We start from the raw sequence: 20,713 nt of genomic DNA on the forward strand, positions 1-20,713 counted from the left end.
AATCATTTGAAGATCACTGTTTACTGTGTACAAGATTTACAATCCATTTCTGTAATGTACAAAAATATGAATGAAAGCAGTGAAGGAACTGAGTAAATGCTGACCGTGGTTTCAGTGGAGCACCTGTTTATCCATGTCAGTACAATTGTTGCAGTGGAGGAAAGGACCTGGAGAGCCGAGAAGCCACGAAGCACTGAGCTGTTTCCAACAACATGTCTCTGGGGGAAAAACAAGCCTGTTGATGTCAAATGTGTACACCTGAAGCTTTTTTATTTTTTTTTTTTGGGAATAATAATGGATCAAACTCGATTTTTCTCCTTTAGATCCTGATGGAATTCAAAAGAATGGTTTATTAAAGCAAAACTTCACATCGAACAATAAGATAATTTTAAATAATTGTGTCATGTTTAAAGATTCTGGTATTAATTGGTTGGTTGCTGGTGGATGTTTATTATTCCTTGTGGCAGGTTTGCCGTAGCTTATTGGGAGGTTGTAGAGGGGAATGAGCAATTTAACAATGCTTACTTAGTCGTTAATAATAATGCTCACTTGTTGCCTGTTTGTGCATCACTTGCTGCAACTCCTGCTCAATGTGTCATGTAGAGAAATGGGACACTTATTCAATGTTGCCCAAAAACAGTGCCTGAGACTGGACTCTAAAAATGTCATTAAACATCTGGCACTGGAGCAGTTCAACAGCTGACTAGTAAAGAGTTGCGCAATCTTAGCTGCCAATGGTAGACTTGCACCTGTTGACTTGCTTTCAGTTCCTTAAGCTTTAGCCCCACTGAGCCATGTCTTTGTTCCTCAAGTATTGGTTAGACAGACAATCTAGAATGTGTATATCCAAGCTGATACATACCACCCTCCTCCATCAAGATTCATTCATTTCCCAGAGTGCCACTGCCTGATAGCAATCGGGCGAGAATTAAACCCGTGTGATGTCTTTGGGCTGAGGAGAGCCATCAAACATACAGGCTTGCTGTCACAATGCATGTGACTCATCAGGAACTCTGTATCTCTTTGGTTCAGCAGCAAAGGAAGAGTAATAGAAGACTAGAGTGACTAGGATCTGAGTCCAAAGTTACAACAGCTTCTCATTTCCCTCATACCTGTTGCTTTGTTGGATTTATTTTACTTTTTATTTTACAGCCTCTTGCTTATAGTTTAACCCCAAACTGCAGTGTATATGAGGTTATACATGAGTATTTAATCTCAGTATATTAAAATATACTACAGCGCAGATGAAAAGGGAGCTTGAAAAAAAAAAAACACTTTGATAAAATAAAACCATTGTGTGTATAACAGAGATACAAACCCAAAAGGTTCGACAGTAAAGGATTGCCAGATCCCTCTTATAATATATAGATGAACACTTTGACCCTGGAGACTTCTTCGCATCAATGTTGCAGCTACAATCGCGGTCACAAAACTGATCAAATTCATAGCTAGTGAGGTTTTCACCTACCGAGAGAGGAAACAAAACTGTAATGTGTAACAAGACAGCCATAGAACATGTGCAGTAAAAAGAAAGGGTTTTCAGTGTGTCCTTGTTGGTGATGGGATTTGTGTCCTTTGTGTCTGGTTCATCATTGGAATATCAAAACTCTGATGTACCATGCACCCTCATCCTGATTTGTGATTGGTTGGACAGACATTTCTACTAAACTTCATTATGTTATATCATCTTTGGGGAAGTCGTGACCTAATGGTTAGAGAGTTTGACTCTTAATCCTAAGGTTGTGTGTTCGAGTCTCGGGCCGGCAATACCACGACTGAGGTGCCCTTAAGCAAGGCACCGAACCCCCCCAACTGCTCCCTGGGCGCCGCAGCATAAATGTCTGCCCACTGCTCCGGGTGTGTGTTCACAGTGTGTGTGTGTTCACTGCTGTGTGTGTGCACTTTGGATGGGTTAAATGCAGAGAACGAATTCTGAGTATGGGTCACCGTACTTAGCCGTATGTCACGTCACTTTCACTTTCACTTTCCATCCCTGTGTAGATTGCTGGCTTTGCTTTGTGCTAACACTTGTTAAAGAAAACAGGGATCCTGTTACAAAATGTATTTAGTTTCATAAACACAAACCTGTCACGGGAGCAGTGCAGTCAGGGTGCGAGTGTGTGTGTGCGTGTGTGTGTGTGAGTGTGTGAGTGTGTGTGTGTGTGTGTGTGTTCTCTTTTCTCTGTCCTGGCACACATGCTTTATTCTGGACTAGAGATGAGCCGGATACTCGGCTGAAACGAGTATCCGGTACGGATAAAGCACTTCTGCCGAGTACGAGTATTATACGAGTAATACGAGTCAATATCTGTGCTCGGATTGAATGACAATCATCATTGTGTATCTGATTGTGTCAGCGTTCTGTGATAGGCTAGTCACAGCGCCCCTCCCCTACAGTGATAGGCTAGTCACAGCGCCCCTCCCCTACAGTGATAGGCTAGTCACAGCGCCCCTCCCCTACAGTGATAGGCTAGTCACAGCGCCCCTCCCCTACAGTGATAGGCTAGTCACAGCGCCCCTCCCCTACAGTGATAGGCTAGTCACAGCGCCCCTCCCCTACAGTGATAGGTTAGTCACAGCGCCCCTCCCCTACAGTGATAGGCTAGTCACAGCGCCCCTCCCCTACAGTGATAGGCTAGTCACAGCGCCCCTCCCCTACAGTGATAGGCTAGTCACAGCGCCCCTCCCCTACAGTGATAGGCTAGTCACAGCGCCCCTCCCCTACACACATACAGATGTATTGTGTTGCTGTGTCTCGCTCTGCTCACTCACAGTCACACACACAACAGCTCTCTGTCTCTCCCTCAGTCACTCGGGTTCGCGGGTCTTTTCCGTTAACGTTTAGGGTTTCTTCAGCTTTTTACTTCGGGTTGTAACGTTAATAATACGTAGTTACTAACCAGTAGAGTTCTGGTAAACGTGGGTTCGTTCAGACGTGGTTCTTGCTTGGTAGAATGCGACTCGCATTGCGTCTCTGCCTGTCGGAGATTTTTTTCTTTTTTAAACCTTCAGCTGTCTCTAACCAGTAACCAGACACTGAGTGTCTGACACGTTTTTGGTGTATTTCATAAAAACATAAAGGTAGTAAGCTAGTATTATAAATATTACAAATTAATTATTACCGGTTAAAGCCCCGCCCATTTTAAGTCAAGCCCACCCACTTCCTGGTTAGGCCCCACCCACTCCGAGTACAGCTAGGGATACAGATAATTCATATGGTTAACAGATACGGATACAGATACAGATAATGCTGTACTCGCTCATCCCTATTCTGGACTGACCACAGAAAGACATTTCCGGGCAAGACAAGACAGAAATAATACTTTCTAAGAATCTGATGTGCAGGAAAAACAGACTCTATACAGAAAAAATAAAAGCTGGAAGTAAACAAGTTACTCTGTCTCTCCCTCTCTCTCTCTCTCTCTCTCTCTCTCTCTCTCCCCCTCTCTCTCCCTCTCTCTGCCTTTCTCTCTGTGTCTCTCTCTCTCTTTCTTCCTCTCTCTCTCTCTTTCAATACTCAGCTTTCAATACTATAGTCCCCATCAAGCTGGCTTCTAAACTCATGGACCTCGACCTGAATTCTTCACTCTGGAAGTAAACCAGTTACTCATTAATACAGCAACAGAACAGATATTTCCAGAGTAGAAATTATAGTTAGAGAAGGAAGAAAAGAAGAATGAAGGAATCTTTTTCTCTTTACACTATAATGGATGTAAACAGTCCCCACCCCCACCCCCCGGGTTGGGAACCAGCTGTTGCTATGGAAACGATAAGGTATCAGAGTGAGTACATTAATATAAAACTGATCTACAGTCAGAGCTGCTGTTAGAGAGAATTAATCAACACCTGAAGACCAATCAGAGTCCAGAACGTCATGTTTGTTTGATATTTATTCTTTTTATTTTGTTTAAGATTAGATACAAAAATAAAGTTTATTGCTAAAATAAATCTGCACAGCTGTTTATCTGAGAAATTCAACTCAAAAGATTACAAATTATGTTAATTAAAGATCTTTATTTTTGGAAGTTTTGAGTAAAAAACTGTAGGCTTTCAGTGTCCTTGATTGTGTGTTTTCTGGTCAGTGGGATTGTGTTATTTAATTAAAGTGTAAATGAACAGTTTTTATTTTTATTCCTTCTCTGTGGTCTGGTTACATTTTCTCGCTGTACGGCGGAGGATTTCCCCCGGCTGCTGTAGCCATGGCGACGCCGTGCATCATATTGGCCCCCTGTGAAAACAACATTAATCAATAAATCATTAAAAACTTGCTGGAATTGTTCTTAGCTTCGATCGCTAATGAGCTAACGAGTAAATGATCAATTTCAAAGATAATAATTATTGTTGTTGTTGATCTTACAGTGTAAATATAAATATAGAGATGAATATAAATATAAAATAGAACATAATTCCAGTAGATTAAATAGTTTATGTTGTATATTTTATGATTAAAAACAGCACACGCCGCTTCTCCTTCATTTTGTGTGAGACGATGTTAATAAACTCTTCTGAACTTTATACACAGACTCAAAACCTATTTGTTGTCAAGCAGAACGCTAGCTGATAAAAGCTGTTACTATGGCAACCGGTAGTAGAAACACCTTCTGACAAATTAAGAGCAGCGACAGGAGAAATCCAAGTCTTTATATTGTTTTGTGGGCGTGGCTAAAGGTAGAATGTTCCGGGAAAGCACTGGATTATTTACATCTGATTTGTCCTTTTCTTTTGTCAAGGTTATTGGCAATTTTGGGGCCAAAAGGTTTCAGAACCTTATGGTGGGTTTCAGCTGTGGGTTTCAGCTGTGGGTTTCAGCTGTGGGTTTCAGCTGTGGGTTTCAGCTGTGGGTTTCTCTTACCAGCTGAGTGTGATGAGGTGGGAAAGGGTTGTACACAGGAGCACTAGGAGCAAAACTCTCAGGGTTCGGAACCACGTTGATGAAGTTCACCTGTACCACACACACACACACAAAACTTCGAAGTTACACAATAACACCGTATAAATTACACAACATGGTTACCGTAGTTACACTCTAAATGGTTCCCTACAGAATCTGATCCTCACTAAATAGAAAGCAGACACACTCCAGCTCCCAGAATTCCTCACAACCTCACGACAGGGCACCAGAACTTTAGATGTTCTTACAAGGTTTCTTGAGGAGAATTTCTTCCTCTCACGTCTGGAGATCTGAACCTACACCTGAACTGTCCACATGTGGTGTTGATAGAAATACAACTGAACTGAAGTGATTATCTGTGGAGCTGAAGGTGACCTCTGACCTGATCAGCTGACCTGCTATTCCACTGGAGGCTGTTTCACCTGCTGGATCTGAAGTAGCTTGGAGTTGAGCTCCAGCTAGCAGCAGCATCATGCATTCAGATATCAAGTGGAATAAAGTGAAAGGTCAGAAAGATGAAATGCTTTTCTTCTTCTTTATACTCACGGTCGGTTCACTGGTGCAGGTGGCTTTGCAGGCGAAGGCTGAAAGTGCGATAGAGATGCAGAACTGGAGCAGAGTGAAAACCAGCAGAACTCCAGATATTCCCTGCCCCATGCTCTGAAATAAACATCACCATCACCATCACGGCAAAAAGTCCTTCCACTTCACATCAATTCTTCTATTCTTTCTTTCTTTGTAACTCTTTTTTTGTATTACATTATTACCAAAGTTTATATATTTTTTTTATTCTTACACACCTCATGATCAAATAAGAACAAACAAATAAATCAAACCTCTGAGGTGTAGTAGTTGTAACCGTAACTGTCATCATAGTATGAGTATCTATAACTCCCAAAAATCAGATCCAAGAACAGGAAGATGATGGTGATTCCTGCAGATAGCGTGCTAAAAATATTCAGTATCAATGTGGCCTTCACCTGAGAGAAAAACAGCAAAAAATAAATCAATATATCAATCAATCAATAAATAAATAAATTTGCACAAACTCATACACGCGTTAGTCTTTTAGAACGTTTCCACTGTCAGCAGTGTTTGTTTATTTGTTTGTTTGTTTGTTTTGTCACAACTAGAAAATTAAAGTATAAAGAGATTGTAGGAAAGTTTTAGCATTTTATTATAATTTAGGCAAATATAGACTAATTTATTGTATTTTTTATTATTTAAATATTAATTTATTTGATTGTTTGTTTGTTTGTTTACCAAAACATTCTGTCTCTGTGGAAATTGTGTGTTATTCACTTACATTTTATATAAAATTCTTTACTGTTTACCTTTAAACCCATGATCGAGTCTTTGTCATTGTTTTTTTGTTTTCTGGTTTCGTTTCTCATTCTGTATTGTTTGTGTTCATGTCAGTGTTTGTTACAGTGACATTTAGAAGCAAAACTATATCATCAGATAAAAGAAACAGAAATCATGTCGTACCACACAGGAGTTTAACTTGTTGCTCGCTGAAACAGCCAGAGAGCCGGAAATGATGTGCTGCGAGTACGGAAAAAAAAATTTTTTTATTGAATCCTGAAATAATACCATTTTATATATTTGTATATTTATGTCATTACAACTGAAGAACACTAACAAACACTGGGCTCCAGAAGACGACTCCGGTGAAGATGATGCCGGACTCATGGAAGGTCGCAGACACGATACCAAACAATAACGTCAACAAACCTATCATTATCTGGACAGTCTGAGGTTAAAACAAACACACACACACAAACACACACAAACACACACACACACATACACACACACAAACAATTGTACTTTAAAAAAAACTGTAAAAATCTTTTTAATGAATACTGTTGTGTGTCTACTGTATATACTGCAAACACAAAAACTACTACCACAGGTACAGGTACCACTACTGTACTACTATAACTACACAACTACCACTATAACTACACAACTACCACTATAACTACACAACTACTACTAAGAGAGCAAGTGTTTTGTGATTGTGTTTGTTTGTGTAATTGTGTGTGATTGTATTATTGTGTAATTGTGTAATTCACCCCCAGAGCTTTGGGTTCTCCTTTCAGGAACTTTCTCAGTGGACTGAGTGTCTGAGTGGAATTTTGTTCTGCTGTAGATGAGGGAATAACTTGAGTGACGACGGTGTAGCCGCTTCCCACATTAGTGAAAGGTACAGGAGCGCTGGCCATCTTTACACCACAAAGTCTGACCTTTTAATCTGACAACAACAAAAAAAAACTTTTACAAACAGACTGAAGGAAACACAGGAGTGTCACTCGACTCAAGAAACTCGTTACAACTCTCAAAGGTTCGTCTGATCAGAAACTTCCAAAACCAAATTCATCCAGAAACATCAAGAAAGTTCTAAAGTTTTCAGAGAAAACTTTATCTCATTATCTCAAAAATGTGTTTCTTTTTCAGAGAAAACAAAGAGGAAACGGAGGAGTATGCTAATCTTAGCCTTGTGTGAGTCTTCAGGTGAAATTACATCCTTGTACATATACATTATTATTATTATTATTATTATTATTATTATTATTATTATTATTGTAATGAGTCTGTCTGTGTTTCTGCCCTGTTTCTGTCTGCTGTCTTTCCCTGTTGTTAATTGTTTGCTCCGCCCACTCATTGGTTACCACGGACATTAATTGAACTCCATCTCTCCTTCAGGTGTGTTGTCTTTGTCTCTGATTGTCTCTGCTTTGTTATTGGTTCCTGTCAGTTATATATACTCTGTTTGCTCACTTCCCTGTTGCTAGTCGTTGTCTATATGTTTGTGTTCCTGTTTCCTGTTAGCTCTGTGTTTTGCCTGTCTGTCTGTTATCTGTTTCTTGTCTTGGTTTATTAAAACGTTTCAGCTGCATTTGGATCCTCACTCGCCTTTGTCCTGCACTGTGACAATTATATAAATATATATAAACTGTAAATGTTTGCACCATTTTATCATCATGCTTTATTTATACTGAATTTGAGGAAGTAAAATTTCACCCGAAGGAAAAAAGCTCTAACTGAACACATTAAACACTGATCCTGTTACTTGTCTGTTAAAAACACAGAAATACTTTACTTCAGTTTGTTAATTCAATAAAGAGAAAAAGTCACATTTTACCTTCTGTCCTTTTAGCAGTGCTCTCTCTCTCTCTCTCTCTCTCTCTCTCTCTCTCTCTCTCTCTGTGTGTCTCTCTTTTCTTCTACTTCTTCTGTACACTTCTGTTTCTTCACCACGCCTTTATCTTCTGTTCTGAACAGGAACTGGAGCTTGATGTTGATTTTCTTACAGCTCACTGCACAGTTCTTTGTTTTTATTGCTGAATCCCATCCAGTTTGTCCTGAACAGATGTTATATGTGAAAATAAAATTCTCCTCTCTGTTACAATTGACTTGTTTTCTGTCACCATTTAAAACAATTTTTATTTCGTTTCTGATAGCGTGTCTGTTGCTAAATGTTCTAACAGCTCGTCATTTCACACTGTGCACATTTGGCACCGTAGTGAAGGGATAAATCATCAGTGTGCTTTAACTCTCTACATTTGAATATATTGTCTTCTGGTAAAGTAGGTTCCTGACTTTTGTATACTATCTGCTTAACTCACTTTGTTCTAGTGCGATTTGAATTGTGTCATATTCTATACCATTGTTGATCTTATAGTGTTGGTCTTAGTTGTTCTCTTAGCTTATTAATCAGGAGTATTTTCAGTCTCCCTTAACTACTGAGATACCACATCCCATTTTTTCTTTGAGACATAGCTTTTTACTGTGAACTCTGAACCTGAGATTAATTCTAGATGATCTTATCACATTAAGAGAATATTGGAGTGTCATGTTTTCATGTTATTTCACTGCAGAAATGAGAGAAATCAGACAAATCGCTAACTCTAGATCCTTCAGGTTCCTTATCACACTTTATTATAACTTACGGGCAACAACAAAACTACACGCCAGTCACACCTTCGATCTAAACTAGGTCAGAAAAGGTAGGAAGAAAATTCAACTTTGTAGTGAGAAAGAGATTAAGATGGAGTCTCGTAAGAGGAACAGATGAAGAGAAAGAAAGAAAGAAAGAAAGAAAGAAAGAAAGAAAGGCAGAGCGACGTCCACATCTGAGTTGAAGGGGAGAGCACAACCCCCGACGCACCGCGGCCGGAACTACGTAGGGCGGGCGGGAAAGATCCTCCGCCACAGGCCTGCAACACCCTGCACAGATGAAGTGAGGCGACGTTCTTCTCGGACGGAACCGGACGTGGAGTGGCGTCCCTCACCGGAACAGATATGGGGCGATGCCACAGGGCACCAAAAAAAGGGGGCAAAACCGGGATGGTGACATCCTCCCCGTAACAGAAGTGAGGCGACGTCCTCCTCGGATGAAACCAGAAGTGGAACGAATAAAAAATCCCTCACCGAATAAAAATGCGGAGCGATGTCACAGACGAAAGAAAAAAGTCCAGGAAGACTGGCGGAACAGTCCAGGGGGAGAAAAGAAATAAGCCGGTCCAGGCTGGAATCTGTCCTGCTGGGTCCGAGTTTTTTGCGGAATCATTGTCACATCGGGGAGGAGGAAGACAGACCCATACACAGGATAGCTTCAAACGAATGGGGTTTAATAAATAATAAGACATATAAACCGGAACACAGACAAAAACTAAACAAAACAAAGGATGATGAAACAATGACGATATACTGACGATACAGTGACGATGTCCTCAACGATGATAGGGAACAGGTGTGTAGAGACGGGGAGGAGTAAACAAAGGCGGGGCAAACACATGACACAGAACATACACAAACGCACATGGCCAAAAGTCTGGGCAATTTTATTCAGTTACTTTGTTTTCTTTCTTTCTTTCTTTCTTTCTTTCTTTCTTTCTTTCTTTCTTTCTTTCTTTCTCTGGATGTTTGACACTCATTCACAACTTTTATGTGAATAATTTGACTTTACCATGAACACTGTTTTTGACTCATCTGTTGTTGTTTTTTTGCATGGATGTTAAATGAATAAAAAAAAAAATAGACAATGTAGATGAAGCCTTTATTTGTATCTCTAGAATTACGTTCACACCATCAGGAGACGTGTGGCATGTGCCGCTTGAGTCTTACTATTTAAACACAAAATAACATGAGCATGAGTTACATTCTCAGATTTATTGAACAATAAACCATAAAATAGTATGATGTTACGATAGTGTTGTTGACGTTGCTGAAAGAAACACAACTTAAAAATCTAATTCAATAAATGAATATAACTTAATATAATCTTCTACTTTTCTTTCCATACAAGCAGCAAATAATTAGATGGATTTATTTCTGGACCCTGGAAGACGAGCCATGACTAAATAAGTAAATAAATAAATTCATATCATGTCTATTAATCTCATTTCTGTCTCCAGGGACAGAAACGAGATTAATAGATGTGATATGAACTCACACAGTCACTGTGTTTTGTCTGTTTGCGTGTGTGTGTGTGTGTGTGTGTGTGTGTGGATATGGGTTTAAATCATGGGATGTTAGGCTCTGTGTTTTTCGACAGGAGGTCTGGGACTCAGTGACCTTCTTGGTGAATAATTTCTTATGAAGGCCTTTACTGGATTTTTCAGTCTGTGTAGTAAATGAGCTCTATCACCATGACAACTGGCCAGGACCACAACTCTGCCCTACTAGCAGAGGGTGGTTGTGGATGGGTTGGGGTGAGTGTTTCCTGAATTCTAGTTAAATTCTTGTTTTCTGTTTCCTGTTGTGGTGGCAGTTTTAATATACATGTAAAAAAACACACTCAGATTCAGAGGTGGTGGTAAAAGCAAAGAAGTAAAGATGGTATTTTATTTTGCTGCAGCAAAAGGCGTCTTCCATATAGTGTAGAGTGCCAAGTCTACACAGTGAGGTTTAGTGATTCAGCTCTCCCTTTTGTACCCTAGGTGTGTGCTTGAGTGGCCTGGTACTGTATGTGTGTGTGTGTTGGTGTGTGTGTGCATTTGCACTAATCTCTCAGTAACTTCATCAAGGTCAGATCTTACCAAGAACATGCACCCACGCTCCCCTAAAGGTCACATCCTTTTAGCACATGGAATGTTTATGGCAGGAAACTTTTTACATTATTTAACATTATTAAAGACATTTTTTTATTTTCAAAAGCATATGGTTGATGGGATATTTGTACAATTTTATAATTTTTCTGTTTTTTTGTTGTGTGTTTTTCTGTTTTTAATGACCTAATGGAAAGAACATCGGTCGACGGAAGTTGTAATTAATTGTGCTGTATAAATAAATTGTCATTGTCAGGAAGATGGGCCTCCTGTTCTCTCTCTCTAGTCTAACACACAGAATTGACTATAAATGCACATATAAACACTCATGATATTTAAAATTTCCACTACACTGTCTACTTCCTGGTTTGTGTAGGTTACACAATGTTTCACTTATATGAAAGTAGGAGAAAAGACGTTATTTAAAGTCTCTCATGCTGAATTTATCCAATCATGACTGCTGACGGTATAAATATGCAAATAAGGAGAAGGTTAGTCCAGGGTTTAGTGATGTACAGTGTCAAAGGTCAGATAATAGGAGCAGTGTGAAACCTCCAACAACACAACCTGGGATTCTGTTAGGCCGAGTTTACTACAATCTACAGTCCAGAGAGCAGAAACTCTGCTGGTCTAAGTGGGTTTTTTCTTTTCTATTTATATGTTTAGTCTTAAGTGAATGTGGTGTGATGTACAGTACGTGTGTTTGTGTTGTCTGGAGCTTGTGTGAATCCGTAGTCCATCGTTCAGAGCCGAGGTGATGTGGTGATGGTGATATGGCCACGGCATCAGTTACACCTCTGAAATGCAGTCAGTTATTCACTCTGGTTTTCACTTTGGTTTGTTTTTGATGTTATTTTGTGTTGTTTGTACAGCGACCTTGGGAATGAAGAAGATATTGTGTGTTAAAGGTTAAAGAGAACATTACACATTAAAATCAAAACAGTTCACATAATGTGTTTTAATTAAAAACCGAAGATTGTGTGGAAATAAAGTCTCTCTCTCTCTCTCTCTCTCTCTCTCAGATGTACACATATTCTGTACTCTTACTGACATGCATCCATTCGGTTTAGAGCTTTTATTGCAACGCAGGAGGCTGATTTAAAACATCGTTCCTCAAGAGCTTCAATCTTTTCTCTCTTCATATTTCTGATTCTTAGTTCATGTCCCTTTCTCCTCTTTCTCTATCTTTCATTCCTCCTTTCTCATTTCTTCCTTGTTACAGTATATGCTCTGCTTCTTCTCTTTAAATCTTTAAGTTTCACTCACACATTTTCTCCTTCATTCTCTCTCTCTCTCTCTCTCTCTCTCTCTCTCTCTCTCTCTCTCTCACCACACACACTCTTTCATGTTGAATAATGCAGTAGGTTTCGCTCTCTCACAGCCGGGTCCTGGAGCTCGGTTCACTGATTAGCGCTGCTCTGTGGCTCTGGAGGTCACAACACGTTAAAAGCGACAGACTTTTTTCAGTCCTTTCTGTTGCTTTGATTTTTTGTTTTTGTTGTTGTTCATTTTTCAGAAACCAAATCACTGCATAACTAACGTATTTTATTCGATTTTGTTTTGACAGTTTTCTCGAAATGCATAAAGAAGACTGGAGATGAAGATTTTAGATTTTGATTCTTTGCTTTTGGGCTTTAAAGATGCAACAAAACTAACTCCACTGAAGCTGCGGATTTGATCTTAGGCTTGATTTCGTTCACAGGAGCACAGGTCAGTAGGCTATCTACTCCAGATGGTCTGGAGTGAATAGAGATGTAAATGAGATGTAACAAATTGCTTAAGAATTGAAGACATGCTCAGGAACAATGAATAAGAGAAGTCCCTCTCCACTGCTTCTCTCTTTCTACCCATCCCAAGGCATCCAGAAGTTGTACCAGCTCCGATAGTCTTCTGTGTCATGAAGATTTTGAACCTCCCTTGAGATGAGGCCGACTCTATGAGGATCCTGAGGTCTCTGAGAGATGTTCCAGCTCCAGTTAGACTCTGCGTTACTAAAGAGGAGATCCAACTCCATGTGGTCTTTGAGGACAACAACCTCCTCATCAATACAACATTTATCAGACTGTATATTTATAATCACACCTCCAGTGTCACCCAGATGAGGATGAGGTTCCCCTTTGAGTCTGGTTCCTCTCAAGGTTTCTTCCTTTACCATCTAAGGGAGTTTTTCCTCCCCACAGTCACCTGAGTCACCTCAGACTTGCTCATTGGGGATAAATACAAACACATTTAAATATATCTAATATTAATCTTGAACTTTACATTATATTATTCTTTACATTACTCTTTATAATAAACTTTTGTTCTATGTTTATGTTCTGTTAAGCTGCTTTGAGACAATGTCAATTGTAAAAACCGCTATACAAATAAATGTAAATAGAATTGAACTGAATTAAAAGCAATGGTGTCTCCAGACCGCACTGTGTGCTATTCATCAGGAGGTCTTGGGCATGTTAACCTTCATATTAAATCATTAATAGATGCCGAAATCCTTTCCATTTTCCTATAAACACAGTGAAAATCCTCTGTCTCAGGTGACATCGAGTCACGTCTTATTCTCAAATAACACGGAGAAGCAACAAGAAGTTGGAGCTTTATCGATCTAGAAAAATATTCACTCTGGATCATTTCAGGAATGATTCATATTCCTGTGGATTCTTCACTTTGTCTGCAGATTGTGGCATAAAATAATAAATAAACAAATAAATAATTCAACAGAATTCAACACTGATTATTCTGTTAATTCCCTAAATTTGAGATCTGTGAGTTCTGTGATGTTGTCGGTGTGTAACGAAGGCAGTATGAAGGTTTATAATCCGCTGGATGCTTCGAGTGAACATCTTGTGTACTGTATGCAGTTTGTATGTGAGTCTTGTTGTAACACGTCCGTTTCTCTTTCTGTTTATCCTCCATTAACCCTGTTTTCCTGTGTAAGGTTTCACCTCCCTTTCCTGGTGTTGACCTTTTCCCTTTCTCCACTTTCTTCCAAATCACATCGTTTAAAAATAAACAATGAACATTTTTATTTTATTTTTTGTCCTCGACAGTACAAGTGTGTTTTTTGTGCTTGAGGTTTGCTTGTGTTAAAACCCATCGCAGGAAACGAGCTTCGATTGAGAACAATGGGGAAAATCAGGAAACGACACTGGGATAAAACATGGAGACGGATCTGAACCAGGAGGTAAAATCGGTAATCAGTGTGAGAGTCAACAGTTAACTGAAGATGGAGACATAAAATAAAACGAGCTGGGAGACAGTTAGCATGAAACATTAAATATGTGCAGAACAGAAGGGTTTATACAATAACTAACTTGGTAGGTGTTCAAATCAGTGGAAAATACCACAGCAGCCACAACTGCAGCCACCACACTGATTACATTCATAACCACTGAGACTTTCACCTACCGAGAGAGGAAACAGCACAGAGATAGAGGTGTAATAAACAGTCACAGCTACATGTACAGTGAAACAATGGGCCTCATTTGTCAGTGATCAATATTTCAATGTTTTTCTGTCATCAGTCTGCACCTATATGGAGGCCTTACAGCTAGTTAAACTAGTTAATAAACCATTGATATTATTTGTGTTTGTTAAATGGGTTTATTAATGGGTAATGGTGTATAATTGAAATGAACTGATTTAAACTTCACTGCATAATCTGATAAACTGATCAAATTTACATTCCTTTTTCTTCATCTAAATCAAATTTAATTTAATATGTCAATGCTTCAACTCAGCACGATAAATGAGGTCTATTGCTTTTTCAAACCTGAAATCTGTAAATAGAATACAGATCCGGTACAGAAGTACATCCTCAGGTTTACACACCACAGAGGGTCTATTGCAGTGAACAGTGCACATTTATCTGGCATTACTCTTTCCTGGGGCAGATCAGACATTTTTTGTTCCATCAGCCTTCCTCAGCTTCTTCTGTATGTCACACACACTGACAGGACCTTTCTGGCAGCGGAGTTTGCATTGATTATCTCCGACGCAGCCTAGACAACGTGTGGTTTCTTCCTGCATGGCAGAGTTGTAGGTGAATATGCCGCAGAATTAATGTTGCCACATGCATGTCTTTATGCAGGATGACAGGTTGCTTGATCTCTGATGGTAATGCTGCCCTCTTGAGGCGGATGCCCACACTGACGATTCCATTGTCAATCACTAGATCTAGCCTGTACAAGTTACTGTCCTTTAGGACGCTCTTAGTGGCGCTGAATGAACGGATTTCAGCTTGTAGCCTTCAGTGTTGCTCAAACTAAATGATTGAATGCTCTGCTTCTGCCACGTCTTCACATGTTAAATGTTGTCCTTATAGTGTGCTCTTAAAATGCATTTTTTGTGCCACCCTTTGCTTTTTTGGTGTTTACATCTTCCTCTGACTGTTGTGTCATGGCTGAAAGTTCTTATCTTTTCTGGGACAGTACTGTGAGGAGCTCCTTCACCTTTAAAAACCAGGCCACAGCCCTCCTCAGCTTCACCCAGCACAAGAAGTAGAAGACAAGGAAGCAGGTGGGGCTTGTCCTCTCCTCTACAACAGCACTGACCGTTACATCCTTCTTTATTTCAGGGTCATCAGCAGGGATTAGTTTTGCAAACAATATTTGTTATTCAATATTTTATTGTTCCAGTTGTTGCGTGGTGGTGCGTAAAGGTACCGCACTTTTGATCCAGTCTTTAATTCAACTCCTCTTGACATTTGTATTTCAGTATGGATTGCTATCATCAAACCCATGTACAACATTAGCAGTCATAATTACATACCATTGTCTTTGAATGGAGGGGGAACACTGGTTGTGGGCGAAGGCCTTTCACGTCGTCGGCATCCAGAGAACAAAGGATGAATTAAACAATCCTTATGCAGCCATCCGTGCATCAATCAACAATAATCCACAAGATATGACTTTGCTGAATCGTCCTTTAGGTCCTAGGGCAGGTTTTTTATTGTTGTAGTGACTATTTGTCAAAAAATAATTCAAACTTAACTCCAAAATAACTCAAATAATCACCAAGATACACCATGGGTTGTGGTTTCGTAGTTAAAGGATTGAGTCCAAGCCAGGTGATGCAATTGGTGAGATTTATTAAAGGGTTTGCAGGCAAACAAACAATTTTGCATCTCCTGCTACCTTGTGCCCAACTGGCCTAACCCGATAGAAAAGAAATACTAAGTGCTAAACCAATCAAATTAGCAGATTACTAAGAAAAGTAAACATATTCTAATTAACATAAAAATTAACACAAGACCAAAAAATTAACTACTTAACAAATAAACTAAATTTTAACATTACACAAACAAAAATAGACAAACAGCTCCTACAAACATGTTTATAAAGCATTTCTCAACACTCAGTAACTCCATCTAAATAATTACTAACACTTTCTAAATGATCTTATGAACCACTGACAATAATTTATTACTTATTTTAAAAATATAAATTGATCAATAATAAAGTATGTACATGTAATTACTAAGCACATGATTTATGCTTTTTGATCAATAATAATAATTTATAATGACATTATGACTATTACTATAGAAGCAATGCTTTGTAAATGATTGATTAAGTATTTACTCATGATTAACTAATGAATGTAGTGGCATTTTATTGATTTTTTTCCAGAAGGAACTGACTGAACACAAACAACTGTAGCAACAGAATATAATATACAATGATGCAAAAAATTAAAATATAATATTTATGCTGGTTTATATAAAGTCATGATGGAAATAGGAAAGTAAAAAAATAAACAGATAGTCAGTGTGTTATTCAGAGCCCTAGTGGGATTAATGAACACTTTAATGGGGTATTTCCTTATTTTCTAAAAGTAATTTCTGTCTTCTAATTGGTCCTTTATCTTCCTATTTGTTGGAGCACTTCCTGCAGGTGTTTGGTTCATGGCAGCGGTGTTTAATGTACTGATCCCCTGTAAAGAAAAGCAGCAGATTGAATCAACACCAAAGGGACAGTAAACACTGAAACACTGACATCTTCAGTCTAGTCACAATGATCTGATGCTTCCTGTGAAAAGAAACTGTATCTAGAGCTGCGTCCCAAATGACATAAGTAGGAGTCATGTGTTCACACTGAAAACTCTTCACCTGGATAAACAGGTGTGAATGTTGGACACGTCCTGCACTCAACACTCACAGCACTGATTACATGGTGGAAGAAGGGCGGGGCTACCAGTTCACCATGGACTGGGAAACGGCTTCTACTTCCTGTTAGTTAAAAAAAACACTACAGCTTCATTTGAGACTGTGTTTCTTACCGGGTGAGCTGAGCTGGAATTCTCCACAGGAACATACAGTATGCCTCAGGATTTGGAACCATGTTGATGATGTTCATCTACATGACAGATGACACACACAGAGTCATATTACTCTTCAATTTAACTTTAAGGGTCAGTGTGGTGTTTTGTCAAGCTTTTATTGCTGTAATGATTCACTACTACAACCACAGTTACAGCTCCAACAACCAACACTAAAACTACCACCAACACTGACACCGACACCAAAACTGACACAGACACCAAAACTGACACAAACACTAAAACTGACACAGACACCAACACTGACACAGACACCAACACTGACACCAAAACTGACACAGACACCAACACTGACACAGACACCAAAACTGACACAGACACCAACACTGACACAGACACCAACACCGACACAGACACTAAAACTGACACAAACACTAAAACTGACACAGACACCAACACTGACACCAAAACTGACACTGACACCAAAACTGACACAGACACCAAAACTGACACAGACACCAACACCGACATAGACACTAAAAGTGACACAAACACTAAAACTGACACAGACACCAACACTGACACACACACACACCAACACTGACACCAAAACTGACACAGACACCAACACTGACACAGACACCAAAACTGACACAGACACTGACACAGACACCAATACTGACACAGACACCAAAACTGACACAGACACTGACACAGACACCAACACTGACACAGACACTAAAACTGACATCAAATCAACACCAAAGGGACAGTAAACACTGAAACACTGACATCTTCAGTCTAGTCACAATGATCTGATGCTACTCACATTTTTTGATCTGCTTATGTGACCTGTCTGTTGTTGACAGTGTTGTGTTAGTAACTAAGAAATAGTAACTAGTTACAGTTACTAGTTACTTCATTCAAAAAGTAACTCAATTACTTTGTTGATTACTAACGCATTACTGTTAAAAGTAGCTTTTTAGTTACTTTTCTAAAGAACGTTTTTTATTGTTCCCATTAATGCCCTTTTATGTGTTACGGTCTATACAAACACAAAACTGACTTAAACACAAAGTCATTTTTAAACACTATTTTATTTAAGTCAGACCAGCATAAACTGAATATATATATCACAAGGATTTCTGAAATAAATAACAAAACAAGCTGAATAATATATTTTGTTGTGGACAGACCAAATGTCTGTTGTGGTCAGGATGTAGTCTAGCCACTCAAATGTTGTCTTCAGCTCACTTTCCATTTTTGAATATTCTTTATCCAAGTAATTGGAAAGTTTTTCGTCCCATTTGGTGTGTGTCGCCTGAACATGTTATCATGCTAACAGGCTGCCTGAAAGCCGGTGACTCCACAGTAGAGACAGGTTCAACAACGTACCATGCAATAGCTTTGCTGTTAGTTTGTTGATCTGTCCCTGGCTAACAGTCCGGTCAAAATCTAGTCGCTGTTGTTTGGCTGGAGGGGCTTAACTCAGTTCGAGTGTGTCCACCGACACCGGGTTAGCTTCTAGCTTCGGCGAGGCATGTAGTTTCTGGAGGTTCTTTGACAGATTGGAGTTGCTGTTTATCGCAGTAAATAGGACCTTCAAACCAGAAAGACACAGCTTACATTTGACTAAAAGGTTTTTGTCTTTATGCTCAACTAAAGTGCAATAATGAGCATATTTCCACTTAGAGAAACTTGTCTTACTCTCGCCTTGACTCGCCATTACTGCCGCACATACATGAATAAATGGAAACACGCCCACTGTGCGTCTTCTTCGTCTTTACAGTGGTTGGCATCCATCAATCCTACAGTGCGTCGCTGCTGTAAACAGGTTATGCTGTAGGCTACACTTCAGCCAAAATGAATTCATTTAAAAATGTAACGGACAAACGCATCATATGGTAACGGTAACGGAGTTACTTTATTTAAAAAGTAGTAACTAGTACTAGTAACACGTTATTGCTGTCGGAACTTAGAGCCCGTCTCCAAGTCGGCACATATCAGGGTGAATTATACTGATATACTTTATAATGCTTTTATACTATATAATTGTTACTTAAACTTAATTTACTGATAGCACTAACATTAATACGAATTAAAACAATGGGAAAACTCCTCAGACCTGGATGAGAATGAGCAAACTTCTTTTATTGTGGTCAATCAGCTAACAATTCTCTAAGAGAAATTGCCAATTTGAAAGTAACAAAAGAAATCCCAAAAAACCCAAAAAGAAAAAGCATCTTCATGAAGAGCATCGGCATGCAAAAAACAAAAAACCCTCCGGACGGACCTGCAGAGTTACAGGATTTTTTACGCATACACATTTGGCCCCAAAAATTCTCCTCTATATATACGCTTCCACGCGCCTCCTTATCGGTCCCCCCCCTCACAGACCGGTTTTCATATCACCTTTTCATTATGTCATCTTATTTACCGGAATCATCTCATATGTTTTTGTAACGTCCTGTTCCTTGCAGTCCCCTTGTTTTTTCCTTCACCTTTTGCCCATATGCCCATTTATGGATTTTCCTCCCCTTAGTTCCCCGGGACCCAGGCCCGGGAGCCCAGGCCTGTGACCCTGGGTCTTCTTCATTCGCCATAACAATTATGCCTAAACAACAATTTTTGTTATTAAAAAGTGTGCTCAAAAAAAAAGAGCTTCACTCCCTGGTCAAAGTTACATTTGCCTCTCAGTTTTTCCGTGCCAGACGTCCGGAAGATTTAATCCTTCATTCAACTACAATGGGTAAGTTTCTCCTTTGCTATTTTCTACTATACATGATTTTTAATAATTATAAGTCACTCTATGAGTCTGATTTATGTCAAAAGTTATTATGTTAAAAGAAAGCTCTTATCTAAATTATTTCTCATACAAGAAAGCTCTTATCTATTTGTCATCTTATATTGTCACTATTGCTAAACTCCTGCTAAACTCTTACTGCTATACTGTTGTCATTATTATTAAGCTATTGCTACTATAATGTTACTTGTGTACAAAAACAATGGAGTTCTTTGCTGACTCCTCTAATCTGTTAACTGCTTGAATTTTGATATGATCTCATACTATGATCTCATGCTATGATCTCAGCCTGTCCTTGCTCAGGCTGGGCTTGTTTACACTTATCTCAAGCTCCCGTTCCTCTATCTCCTCTAACTCCTCTTATCTCCCTTCAGATCCCTTCGCATCAGCCAGCTCATCCTGGTTGCCCCATCATGTCCTCACCTCACCATCCTCGTCCGTCTCCCTACCCAAGGCCAATGGCCGCTGATGTCATGGAAAGCTATCGCCGCTTCCAGCTACTTCATATCACCCATGAGCTCGTTACGTGTCTGGAACAGCTCTGTTCTCCTGACCTCCCCGAGCATCCTCATCTGCTGTTCCATATTGTGAGAGGGCCTCTTACTAGCACGTCCTCGACTCAAACCCCTCTGCCTAACCTCGTGGATCTACAGTCAGAGCTGCTGTTAGAGAGAATTAATCAACACC

General features: G+C 39.4%; 2 protein-coding genes and 1 long non-coding RNA gene across 4 annotated transcripts in view; 1 reads left to right on the forward strand and 2 right to left on the reverse strand.

Annotated features, from left to right (window-relative positions):
* Window positions 1-3,877: 3,877 nt before the first annotated feature.
* The window catches only part of LOC132845022 (membrane-spanning 4-domains subfamily A member 12-like), a 58,167-nt gene continuing 41,331 nt past the window's right edge, over window positions 3,878-20,713 (reverse strand). Inside the window, exons 1-8 of one of the 2 annotated variants that reach the window (XM_060868997.1) lie at window positions 8,040-8,160; window positions 6,970-7,148; window positions 6,534-6,644; window positions 6,380-6,436; window positions 5,728-5,871; window positions 5,438-5,551; window positions 4,853-4,942; window positions 3,878-4,228 (exon numbers count right to left, since the gene is read on the reverse strand). In XM_060868997.1, the coding sequence (XP_060724980.1) occupies window positions 4,151-4,228; window positions 4,853-4,942; window positions 5,438-5,551; window positions 5,728-5,871; window positions 6,380-6,436; window positions 6,534-6,644; window positions 6,970-7,119 (744 nt within the window). In that variant the 5' untranslated portion in view covers window positions 7,120-7,148; window positions 8,040-8,160 and the 3' untranslated portion in view covers window positions 3,878-4,150. Of the gene's footprint in view, window positions 4,229-4,852; window positions 4,943-5,437; window positions 5,552-5,727; window positions 5,872-6,379; window positions 6,437-6,533; window positions 6,645-6,969; window positions 7,149-8,039; window positions 8,161-20,713 lie in introns of those variants that run through there. The other variant, XM_060868998.1, reaches the window with a different exon arrangement.
* LOC132845031 (uncharacterized) lies at window positions 15,134-16,428 on the forward strand. Its single transcript, XR_009648392.1, has 2 exons — window positions 15,134-15,462; window positions 15,661-16,428. It is a non-coding gene; the product is annotated as an uncharacterized LOC132845031 (long non-coding RNA).
* The window catches only part of LOC132845021 (membrane-spanning 4-domains subfamily A member 4A-like), a 34,290-nt gene continuing 30,297 nt past the window's right edge, over window positions 16,721-20,713 (reverse strand). Inside the window, exons 8-9 of the mRNA XM_060868995.1 lie at window positions 17,224-17,300; window positions 16,721-16,878 (exon numbers count right to left, since the gene is read on the reverse strand). Of these exons, the coding sequence (XP_060724978.1) occupies window positions 17,297-17,300 (4 nt within the window). The 3' untranslated portion in view covers window positions 16,721-16,878; window positions 17,224-17,296. The remainder of the gene's footprint in view (window positions 16,879-17,223; window positions 17,301-20,713) is intronic.

The sequence above is a fragment of the Tachysurus vachellii genome, chromosome 4 (assembly GCF_030014155.1).
Source record: "Tachysurus vachellii isolate PV-2020 chromosome 4, HZAU_Pvac_v1, whole genome shotgun sequence".
Classification (NCBI taxonomy): domain Eukaryota; kingdom Metazoa; phylum Chordata; class Actinopteri; order Siluriformes; family Bagridae; genus Tachysurus; species Tachysurus vachellii.